The sequence below is a fragment of the Suillus paluster genome, assembly GCF_016628075.1.
Source record: "Suillus paluster strain FC165 chromosome Unknown EDB91scaffold_27, whole genome shotgun sequence".
Classification (NCBI taxonomy): Eukaryota; Fungi; Basidiomycota; class Agaricomycetes; order Boletales; family Suillaceae; genus Suillus; species Suillus paluster.
In genome coordinates, this window is record NW_024537587.1 from 12,710 (window position 1) to 25,423 (window position 12,714).

The following is a 12,714-nucleotide window of genomic DNA, read 5'->3' on the forward strand; positions in this document are numbered from 1 at the left end:
GACATCATTGTCAGAAAGAGCATTGATGTGGTCGTATACTTTGTCACATAGGGCCATAGCACTGCTGATGGATAATGAGACATATTTTGACTGCCACACTGGCTTGACACCACGACCCTTCAGGACAGGCAACCATAGATGGGCGAATTTTGTAGCTAGCTGAGTGTCATATACCTGATCCGACCGCTCCAATACTGATATCCGCTCCGCTTTCCGACCCTCTCCACTCCGTCCTATCACAAACCCGCATTCCGCCCTACGCTTCCGCTCAACCGCTCAACCGGTCCCCTTCCATAACATCTCCATTCAACTGGACCTCTTTCCCCTTTTAGATATATGCTTTCCCTTTCGGTACTTAGACCCTTACTTCCGGATCACTGGTAATTCCTATTACCACTCAATCACTGATCCAACGCGTACATATTGATATCCGCCCCGACCTATGTCTTTCCTATGTAAAGTACTTACAAATGATATCCTTGGTACATAGCCTTACTACATAGTTATCCTGGTCACTGCCTCATACATAGAAGTATATAGCATATCATGTACTTAGATATTTTCCCTTAGTCTTAATATTACTTGTCTTCTTGCAGTTACCTCTTGTGGGAATTCTCAGTAGGACCTTGCCTCCTCTGAACACAAGTCTCAACTTGTTGTCACCTCCGACCCTCCGACCCTCCGCTCCGACTTAGAGCCGTGCTCTAAGTCTTTCCCTTATTACCCCGCCCCTATCAATATCCTCCTATCACCCCTTTTCCTATCCTCTACATTATCCTCCGCCATCTCCGCTCCTATCAAATATCCCCCTGGTTTCTACCCACCCTCCACATTGTTCCCCGCCTTCTCCGCTCCGCTCCTAGTCGGCCCGCCGCTAGCAGCTCTTACTTCCCGACCCTCAAAATGGACCTAAGCGGTCCACTTGTCCTATTGTCGGACAACGTTGGATCCGCTCCAAATTCAGGGCATGTACTCGGCTAAGGGCGCAGCGCAAGAGCTGAAGCCAAGCCCCAACCCCTCTGCCTCTTGAGCCGGCACGGTACCTAACAGACTGCAGGAAGACAAGTAATACTAAGACTGGGGAGTAGCTAAGTACATGGTATGTTTTTAATATACTTCTATGCAGGGGGCAGTGACTAGTAGTCCTTGGTATGAGGCTATGTACTGAGCATAATTTGTAAGTAGACACAGGTGAAAAAACATAAGTCAGGGCGGATATCAATATGTATGCATTGGATCAGTTAGTCAAGCGGTTATAGAAAGTACTAGTGATCCAGGAAGTAAGTGTTATGTGCAAATGGGGAAAGTATATACCTAAATGGGGAAAGAGGTTACAGTGAAGTGGAGACAATGCGGAAAGTAACTGATGAGGTGGTTGTTGGACTCCAAATGATCCGAATGATAACTTGCACTGTCTGAAGGATCCTGAGATGTCAGTGCGAAGCGCAACTAAAAGGAGTGATGGACGAACGACACTTTGACAGTCAGTTCGTACCACTTAAATATTCCATCTCTCGATCAGTTTTATTTTGGTTTCCATCATACGTACTATAAAGTTACGAGCTGGTCCATACGAGCATCTCAGTTCTGACTACAGACTGAGATGTGAGTACCCGTTATTTTACAGATGCGATACAATGAGTTAACGAGTCACTAGTATTGTTCTAACTAGGTACATGACTTGTAATAAAGAGTTCTGACTACAGACTGAGATTATTGTTCTAACTAGCATCCCTCCTGTCCACTTGTACCTGTAATTCACTACAGGTTATGAGCCCTGCCATGGCCACAGATATCTCACTCCCCGGTACCACCTCATCCCTATTCAACATCCCCAAACTTGCTGAAGATGGCTCAAATTGGATTACCTATAAGGAGCGAACATTGACTGGCAATCAGTGCTCAAGGTTTGATGTGTTATGTCGATGGTCGCGCAGATAAACCTAAGGCCTTCACCACTAACCCTACAACAGGTCTAGTACAGAATCCCAATGGTATGAGCCCCACACAGACAGACTTGGACAACCTAGACAAAAGGATTGATGAGTTCTATCAGAAGGATTCACTGGTCAAGCAGCAAATTTTTAGCACCATCACAGATCGACTGCTGCTTTGTGTCCAGAAGCTCGAGACTGGCCTCACTGATCTGGGCAGAGATCTGTCAGATTCACGAAGGCAAACATGGAGCTTGTGCAGATTGACTTACATCATTGTCTGCAGGAGACGAGACAAGGTGTGCATGAAGCTGGGGATGTCAAGGCCCACTTCACTGAACTCTTGAGGCTGAGAGAGTCACTCGCTGGCATGGGCGTGGCACTCAATGATCGAGATTTTCACGCTATTGTTCAAGGCTCCCTTCCTGAGTCATATTCACCCCCTCCTTTCATCAGTAAACTGCCAGCTGCTAAGATAATGAAGAAGCCTCTCACCCCCAATGAACTCATCAGTGTCGTTACAGAGGAGTATGAGCATCGCCAGCTCACAGACCATCACCCGACGAAAAAGGGAGGAAATGCTGCACTGGCGGCCAAGGGCAGGCAGCCTGTGAAGTCACGCATCTCAGGCGCAGCGAGTGGTGCGAATGCAGATGTTATGTGCTTCAACTGTGACCGCAAAGGCCACTATAAGGTGGACTGCTGGAGACCAGGTGGTGGAAAGGAAGGTCAGGGTCTGCAACAAGAAACGAGGCAAAGGCAGACGCACCCAGAAGCAGAATGCTAACTGCGGCTGCAGAACCAGACACCCAGGACCAGTATGCCTTTATAACGTCAGATTTGGCTGGCAGTGGCAAAAGGGGTTGAAGGTACCTGTTGATTGTCATGGAGCCATCATGGACTCCAGCACCACCTCACATTTTTGTCCTGATTGATCAAAATTCACCAACTTCATTGATATAGCCCCACAGGATGTCCACACTGCAGACAGTTCCACACTCAGTGCAATTGGTCGTGGAGACTGTGAGCATAGACTTACCTCTGGGTAAAAACATGACAAATGTCACATTGAAGAACGTCCTATATGCCCCTACCATGGCGTTCACACTCATCTCCACAGAATCGCATAGCTGCTGCCAGCCTCGCCAGTACTTTTGAGGGCCACATGTGCAAAATCCTATCCCGAAGGTCCCAAATGCAAGGTCATCACTGAGATTCCCCAAGTGGAAGGGCTCTATAGCATTACCGCTTGCACAAACACCATGCACATGCAGTGAAGGACGAAACTTACTGTCTCCCAACTTCACTGCATCCTCGGCCATATTTCCCAGATGGCTGTGCAACAGTTAGTCAGGAAGGGACTCAGTCGAAGGACTGGAACTCAACCCTACCTCATCACCCGAGTTCTGTGATGCATGCGCGAAGGTGAAGTCAGCCAAACACCCTGTTCCCGGACTGAAGCAAAGAATAGAGCATTCAGCGATGTGGAACTCGTGCATACATGATCTCTGGGGACAGGCCCAGACCACCAGCCTAGGTGTGACCAGCTACCTATGTCAGTTTTATGGATGACTTTTCCTGTGAAACGAGGGTCCACTTCCTTAAGGCGAAAAGTGAGGTGCTAGAGGCTTTCAAGGACTATGAGACACACCTGGCTCATCAGCAATCCAGGCGTGCTGGCTGTGGAAGATCCGGTCGGATCGCAGTGGAGAGTACCTTAGTGAGGAGTTCGACAAGTACCTGTGGGAGCAAGGAATTGCGCGTGTCAGTTAACTGTCCATGATTCACCTCAAGCAAAACAGCGTTGCTGAACACCTAAACTGTACCTTGGTAAAACTTGCCTGTGCCATGCTACTCGTGAATGACCTACCCAAGTTCCTATGGGCTGAGGCTATAAGCTATGCCACTTGGTTGAAGAATCACCTGCCTGTTGAAGGCCATCCCTGGCCATACAGCCCTATGAGTTAATCCATCACAGTAAACCCAACCTATCCAATGCCCACAGAGTTCAGTTCCACTGTCTACAGTCCATCCGGAGCATGCAGGAAAGCTGGAGGCCAGGGTGGAGGAGGCTCTGTTCGTGGGGATCGACACCGAGTTGAAAGGTTTTAGAGTGTACTGGCCAGGGAAGCAACACATTTTGGTCAAATGGAACATCACCTTTGCGCTGGTAGCTGAGGTTATCAGAGAGGATGTACTGGACGAGGGGGAGTCCATCAATGCCGATTCTAATGCAACAAAGAGCAAGAATGCACCTGTCAATGGCATCCAGACTACCTCTCCTTCCCCATCCCAGCCACCTTCTACCCCACCCAGACAGCAACACCAATGCCCCGAGACCCCACCCGCTGTGGGTGAGGAAAATAGACTCTGGGGTGATTCAGATGTCTAACAAGGGTGCGAGACTAATACTTGTCCTGAGGGGATTGCTACTGGGTAGTGGGTCCTCAAGTAAGTGCGAGGAAAGCAAAGACTAGACTCTGTCTAGTGACCCGAAGGGTTCCGGTCCTTACTAGGACTTGGAACACACTGATACGGAGGGTACGTGACGAGTGGAACAAAGCGTGTGATGAACAGAACAAACGCGCAACAAGTGAAACTAATGCGCAACAAGCGGAACTACACACAACAAGTGGAACTAATGCAGAACAGACGGAACAAATGGCGAACAAATGGAACTAACGGAGGGAAAAGGAAACTATGAGCCTGCAGGATGATTGGGCAAAGTCAGACCAGGCTTGTGTCTGGTACTTGCTCCAAGTCGTCAGATCTGATGTTGGGTGTTTTGACCGGAACTCACAGAGGCGGGAACATTGTGATGAGATCAGGAATAGATTCAGGAAGATATTTTAAACAGTGAGTGGAGTACTGGGAAGTACTCTGTAAGTGGAAGTGGAGTCGGGTCTATCAAAAGGTAAAAAACTAAGATCCCATCTATTGCTATCTATATAGGAAGGGGTTCCGAAAAGCACTATGCTACACCCGGGTGAGGCTGTGAGATAAGGAACCGGTTCCAAGTAGCAGAAGGATCCGTATAAGTATTGTAACACATATGAAATGAGATAGGAACATGTCAGTAACACGGGGAACATAGCTAGTACTCACCAGTGAGGATGGAAGGACGGGGACAGGATGGAGGAGGACATTCCGAAGTCTAAAGGGATATGATGCGCGTGGTGTGTGATTGTTCCGCTAGGTTCCATGTAGCGGATGGGTCGGATAAGATGCGGATGGGTAGTGGAACAGTAGCAGAATGCACGGGAAAATGCTGGTAAGGCTTGGGAATTATATGGGATACGGGCCTACAGTGGGGATGTTCCCCACACCGTGCCAAGAATAACCTGAGTACACCCACCTCCAGGATACTTTGCTGCCCTTAACAAGGGAGAGAGAGCAATGTTGGCCGCCAAAATCTTCGAACTAGAAGACTCAGCCTTGAAGGAGCAGGAGGAAGTCACTCACCAGTATGCCCTAGTGGCTGTCCAACCTGAGCCTACCCTTCAGTAGGCCCTGAATGGCCTGGACGGCAAGGAGTGGCAAGAGGCAGTCGACTATGAGATCAGTCAGCTGGAAAAGCTTGGAACATGGGAAGTGGTTGACTCACCGCGCAGCACTAACATAATTCCATGTCATTTTGTTCTGGCTACCAAGTGAGGACCAGACGGAGAGAAGCTGAAGCTGCACGCCCATCTCGTGGCGAACAGACAATGTCAGCAGTATGGGGTCGACTACTTCAATACATTTGCACCTACCTCCAACATGACAACCATCCAGGACGGTGCTAATGATGGCAGCTCAGTGCGACTGGGAGATACACCAGGTAGACATCAAAAGTGCAGTACCTATATGCAGATGTCCAAGAGGATATTTATATGAGGGTGCCACCTGGGTACTTGAAGGAAGGAGAGAAGGGAAAGGTGCTGCAGCTTGAAGAGAAGCTTGCCAGGATTGAAGCAAGCAGGGTTCAAATGGGTGGAAGAACTGGCCAGTGTTTTCCTGAAGATTGGGTTCAGTCACTTGAAGGTTGACCAAGCTGTCTATTTTAAATGTACCTCACAGGAACACACAGTTGTGACCTGTGTCCATCGACAACATGGCCGTCACCTTCTAGCCATACTTCCCACATTCAGCGGTTCAAGTTGCAACTGCGCTGAGTTCTTCAAAATCTCTGACTTAGGCAAGTTGAGTTGGCTTCTAGGTTTGAAAGTCACCTGCGACCGCATCACACAGACCATCAGCCTGTCCCAGAAGGCATATATTGACACAGTTCTAGAGCGCTTCAACCTGACTGATGCAAAGAGTGCTCAGATGCCTATGGATGCCAGGCACTATCCTATCTGCTGATCAGTCTCCCTCCACTCATGCTGAACTGCAAGCCATGGCTGACGTCCCATACCAGCACACCATCGGTTCTCTTATGTATGCCGCTACCAGCACTCGCCCCAATATTTCTTTTGCAGTCACCACCCTCTCCCAATTTATGCACAACCCTGGAAAGGCACACTGGGAGGGAGCGAAGTGCAGTCATGTGCTACCTAAAAGGCACAGCGCACTTCAAACTCACCCTTGGCTCCACAGATGGAGGTCTTGAGGTGTTTGTTGATGTGGACTGGGCGTCCCAGCCCCATCAGCATTTGATGTCGGGCTACATTGTATTGCTGAATGGTGGCCCCATCGCTTGGAGCACACATAAGCAGCCCTCGATCGCTTTATCAACTGCTGAGGCAGAATATATAGTGCTAACAACTGTTGCCTGAGAGCTACTATACCTGCAGTATCTCTCCAAAGAACTGTATGAGCCCCAAATTCTCCTGAGTCCCATCTACTGCAACAACCAGGCTGCCATCGCCCTGGCATCGAATGAAAAAATTCCAGTCCTGCACCAAGCACATAGCCATTCAGTACCACTTCATCCGAGCCCACATAAAGGATGGCACTTTCCAATTGTTCTACTGCCCCAGCGAAGACAATGTGGCAGACACGTTCACCAAAGGCTTACCTTGCCCCCGTCTACAGAAGCTCAGAGCTCAAATGAGTGTCATATACCTGATCCGACCGCTCCAATATTAATATCCACTCCACTTTCCGACCACCTCCGCTCCGTCAAATCATCATCCACATCCACCCCTATGTTTCCACCTGACCGTCCAACTGGTCCCCTTCCATAAATGTCTCCATTCAACTGGGACCGCTTTCCCCTTTTAGATATATACTTTCCCTTTCGGTACATAGACCCTTACTCCCGGATCACCAGTAATTCCTCTTACCGCTCAATCACTGATCCGACGCGTACATATTGATATCCGCTCCGACTTATGTCTTCACCTGTGTAGGTACTTACAAATCATATCCTTGGTACATAGCTTTACAACATAGTTATCCTGATCACTGCCTCATACTTAGAAGTATATAACATATCCTGTACTTAGATATTTTTCCTCAGTCTTAATATTACTTGTCTTCTTGCAGTTTCTACTTGTGAGAATTCTCAGTAGGACCTTGCCTCCTCTGGACACAAGTTTCACCTTGTTGTCACCTCCGACCCTCCGCTCCGACTTAGAGCCGCGCTCTAAGTCTTCTCTTTACCTCTCTGACCCTATCAAGTATTCCCCCTGCTCCTCTCCACCTTCTGCATTATCCTCCGCCTTCTCCGCTCCACTCCTAGTTGGCCTACCACTAGTAGCTCTTACCTCCCAACCCTCAAAGTGGACCTAAGTGGTCCACTGGTCCTATCGTCAGACAACATCGGACCCACTCCAAATTTGGGGCATGTACTCGGCTAAGGGTGCAGTGCAAGAGCTGAAGCCAAGCCCCGACCCCTCTGCTTCTTGAGTCAGCACGGTACCTAACAATGAGCCTGGATTGCACTCGAGGGGGAGTGTTGGACTCCGAATGATCTGAATGATAACTTGTGCTGTCCAAAGGATCTGAGATGTCAGTGCGAGCGCAATAAAAGGAGTGATGGACAAACAACGCTTTGATGTTGGTTCGTACCACTTAAATATTCCATCTCTCGATCATTTTATTTTTGTTTCCATCCTACATACTATAAAGTTATGAGCTGGTCCACACGAGCATCTCAGTTCTGACTACAGACTGAGATGTGAGTTGTCATATACCTGATCCGACCGCTCCGGTATCAATATCCACTCCGCTTTCCGATCACCTCCACTCCATCCATCCTCCGCTCCATCCAATCACCATCCGCATCCGCTCCTACTAGAGTTTTAAAGTCCAGTTAAGTTCAGTTTTTTTGGTAATTTTGATGCAACTGGTCTTGGAAAAATGACATTATAGTTGGACCTTGAACTGGACTTGTGAAGACTAATTGCTGTTGCAGTTGTATGATTTTGCAACCGGTCTGGACCAGTTGTGGTTGCAACTGGTCTAAGACCAGTAGAGACCGATTTGAACCAATGTTGAGTCAATGTTATAGTACCTACTACATGCATTTAACATGTGTTGTAGCCTACATAGTCACTAAACTGAGTCTACCAGCACCATCCTCCCTCTATCATCATGTCAGGCCATTGAAAATCCACTCATATCATAAGACCGACCGAAAAGGCCAGTGTGGCACCCAATGTATCACATTCTCATAATATGAAAACTGCACGAGCTCATTCACCAAAGTCAAAGCCATCATCAAAGAAGACAGGAAAGAGAAAGGCTATAACCAGTAGCGAGGATCGATCAGACATAGAGTCAGATGATAGAATCATACAGGCACAATGTACCTCGAAGAAGGTGGCAACTAAACATGCACGGCGCTTCAAAGATGTCGAAGTCAAAGTTGAGGAAGACATACGGCCCCGGGAGACCATCAACATAGTGGATGAGCATACTAGTAGGACAGTCAATAGCACTGGGGAAATGGTTGAAGAAAATGGGGACTGTGATGAGGTTAGTTTTTTGTTCTGAATATAATGATATTAGCTCAAGACGAACTGAAAAAAGGACACTGATGGTATCAATCTTGAAGATGTCCATCGTGCCGCACTCCCCAAAGGAATAAAGACAAAGAAAAGTAGCGCCAATGATCTACTCACTATATTCTCAAACGCATGTACTGTCAGGTTTATCAGAACAGACAGCAAGGTGGAGACAAAGTGGGGGCACTGGTGCAATATATGCAAATTAGTATATTGACTCTGAGAAATATTAGAATACTCACCTGCAGTGTTAAGGGAAGATGTGCAATTCATTGCAGAAAATGGCAAACGGAAGATGTTCACGTTGGCAGTAATTCATCTTGCTGTCAGCATATCCAAAGCCACTACAATGTATACAAGAAAAAGTGTGCAGAATTGGGGATATGCGAGAACCATCATGTACTTCCATGAGCATCAGTACAAGCCCAGGAAGAAGCAAAGAAGAAGAATGTTCAGAAGAAGCTAGATGGAATGTTTCTGAAGGCCTCAAAGTTACACCAGTTTTCAAGAGAGGATGTCCTGCATGCGGTTGCAAAATTTGTGGTCTGTGATGATCAGGTGAGCACTGATTAGCCATTGATATTGATCAATTACTGAACTACGATGCTGACTCAACAGTCTTTGGCTGTGGCAAACAAGGCCACCTTTAGGAACTGTTCAGTCACAATGCGGCCAGCTGCTATGAAGGCCGATATTCCCTCAGTGCATGACATTACAACTTACATCCACAGTGCCTTCCTGGATTTCTTTGTGCAATTAAAGTCTGATATTCAGGTAGATGATTTTTATTATCATAGTGCACTAGTACTAGCTACTGACTAACTCAAGTCTGCCAACAGTGGTTGCATCTCAACAACAACAGACCTCTGGTCTGTTGACCAAACTAAGGCTGCATTTTTTGGACTTACTGCACACTGAATTGAGGTGGACGATGCAACTGGTGGATGGACTCTTCAGGCACAAGTTATTGCATTCAAAGGCATCTCGGGGGCTCATAGTGGGGACAATTTTGGGCATTACTTCATTGGTTTATGTGAGCATGCTGGGATTGTGGTGAGCCAGTCATCTAAGGTATGCAATGATAGATTTGTTTATATTATAGTGTTTGCTCACAAGCTCAGCAGCTCTTCTGCATCACAGCAGATAATACCTCAAACAATGACACCACATGTTCCACAATTGAGACCATCCTCCATTGCCAAAACATATATTCATTCGACACAGTTCAAAACTGTCTCCCATGTCTAGCTCACGTTGTCAACCTTGGCGTCGTTGCTCTCATGTCCACAATCACATGCATTGCCAATGTAGAGACTAGCACTGCTATCTGGGAATTCGACCCTACTAATTCTAGCAATTGGGTTCTTGGAAACTCTCTGGACATTGTCGCTGTGGTTTGTACTATTGCCATCAAGGTACGTTATTTGTTATATATTCGTTACTGTAACTAATCTGACCTATTGCAAAGATACAATGTTCTGGGCAGCGCATAGAATACTTCGAGACCCTGCAACAAAACAGTGGCATTGACAAGGTCCTCAAGATCCCTTTGCACAGCAACGTCAGATGGGGAACGGCAGACAGCATGCTCAGTCATGCTTATGCACTGAGACATGTACGTCCCAGTCTTTTTTTCTCCCAATGCTTGCTGAATTATCTCACAGCCCATTAACTTGTTTATAAGCACTGCCGACGAACTCTTTGGACCAATAATAACCATTCAACGCAATGGAAAACTCATCAAGAAGATACCTTGGTCCACATTCACTTTCAAGAGTGCCAACTGGGAGCGTGTGAACAATACACGAGAAATTATTGCAGTAAGTTCATTTCTTATCATTTATCGCACACACTAATTGTTTAAATTATAGGACACTGATAATATTCAGCAGTATTTCTCATCTGAAAAACAACCTACACTCTGGCATGCTATACCTGCCATCAAGGAGCTTCAGACTGCATGGGGGGTGAAGCATGATTTACCAAAGTATGAGATGTACAAAGGTGCCATCCAGAAAGGTCTCGACAAGCTTGGTAAGTATTACAAAAAGTTTGACAACAAGCCTGTCTATGTGCTTGCTCTCGGTGCATCCTAGTTTCTGCATGCGCACATGGCTACACTAACTGTTTGATTTAGTCCTCCACCCATACTACAAGCTTGCATACATTACAATGCAGTGGGGCGGTCCTGAAGAGCAGGCAGCGGAGCATGCTGTGGGGAATCTGAATGCTGTTGATTGGTGTAACGAGGCCCTGAAAGTAGTTGAGTCGACTATGACAGAATATATGAAGCATGGACCCAAGGCACCTGCCCATACCATCATCACAGCAGCCAAGTCCAACTCCCGCATTATTGAATCTGAGTTTGATCATCACCGTTGTATGCTGGTGGAACAGGCATCCCGTGATCATCATGCAGACTGGCATGCTGAGCTTCACCATTATCTCAGTGATGTTCCAGATGATGTGTTGAAAGACACTGATGTCGTTAACTGGTGGTTGGTAAGTTGTTTTCAATTATGCATGTTTTTAGCAAATTAATTCATTTCATTAGAAACACATTTCTACTTACCTGATCCTTGGACGAATTGCAATGGATGTGTGTGCTATCCCAGCTTCATCTGTTCCATGTGAACGGTTATTCTTGGCTGGTGGAGAGACTGCCACTGATCGGTGCTCACATTTAGGTGCTGAGCATTTTGAACAGATGCAGGTCTTGAAGTTTCTGTGGCGGGGTTCTGTTGCCAACCATGCTGCTGATAATTCAGTTGTCATTGAAGATATCATACTCGAAGATTTTGAAGAACTATTGTGGCTTGATGGTGAGGTGTCTGACTGGGAGTGTGACAAGGATGAGCTAGTTATTACTTGATTTTCATAGTCTGTTGTAGTACATACTTTTTGCATTACGCCTTGCCTCGACTGGCAACCGGTTCATAAAAGACCGGTTGCAGTCAGTCTTGGTCAGTTGCCCATACCGCTGGATTTCTGAGCAACTGCAACCACTGGTGTTTGGATGTTCCAGGGACCACAACCGAAGTCCAGTTCAAAAAAGTCCAGTTTTGGTCTGGTCCCGGTCTTTTTTTCAGTCTGGCAACCAGACTTTAAAACTCTAGCTCCTACGCTTCTGCTCAACCGCCTGACTGGTCCCCTTCTATAACATCTCCATTCAACTGGAATCTCTTTCCCCTTTTAGACATATACTTTCCCCTTCGGTACATAGACCCTTACTTCCGGATCACCGGTAACTCTTCTTACCGCTCAATCACTGATCCGATGTGTACATATTGATATTCACTCCAACTTATGTCTTCGCCTGTGTAAGTACTTACAAATTATATCCTTGGTACATAGCTTTACAACATAGTTCTCCTAATCACTGCCTCACACTTAGAAGTATATAACATATCCTGTACTTAGATATTTTCCTCAGTCTTAATATTACTTGTCTTCTTGCAGTTTCTACTTGTGAGAATTCTCAGTAGGACCTTGCCTCCTCCAGACACAAGCTTCATCTTGTTGTCACCTCCAACTTTCCGCTCCAACTTAGAGCCATGCTCTAAAGTCTTCCCCCTTACTTCTCCGCCTCTATCAATAATCCCCCTTTGCTCCTATCCACCCTCCACACTATCCTCCACCTTCTCCGCTCTGCTCCTAGTCAGCCCGCCGCTAATATCACTTACCTCCTGACCCTCAAAGCGGACCAAAGCAGTCTACTTGTCTGTTAAGGTCATGCTCAAGGGGGAGGTTACTCAGAGGGCTTCGACTTCAGCTCGTGCGCTGTGCCCCTTACCTGAGTATGTGCCCTTAATTTCCAGTGGGCAGAGGGGAAGTCCGACAGAAATACA

At 46.9% G+C, this 12,714-nt stretch overlaps 2 protein-coding genes across 2 annotated transcripts; both read left to right on the forward strand.

The window, feature by feature from the left end:
* Nucleotides 1-9,337: 9,337 nt before the first annotated feature.
* Nucleotides 9,338-9,688, forward strand: EDB91DRAFT_1053467 (uncharacterized protein; the record flags this gene model as incomplete). The annotated part of the gene is made up of 2 exons (XM_041313756.1): nucleotides 9,338-9,424; nucleotides 9,485-9,688. 2 exons carry the CDS (start codon nucleotides 9,338-9,340, stop codon nucleotides 9,686-9,688), a joined length of 291 nt encoding a protein of 96 aa, XP_041176919.1.
* Nucleotides 9,689-10,542: 854 nt separating this feature from the next.
* Nucleotides 10,543-11,152, forward strand: EDB91DRAFT_1037218 (uncharacterized protein; the record flags this gene model as incomplete). Its single annotated transcript, XM_041312829.1, has 3 exons — nucleotides 10,543-10,686; nucleotides 10,738-10,951; nucleotides 11,004-11,152. Coding segments are annotated over 3 exons (507 nt in total), but the record flags the coding sequence as incomplete, so codon positions are not given.
* Between the last annotated feature and the right edge of the window lie 1,562 nt (nucleotides 11,153-12,714).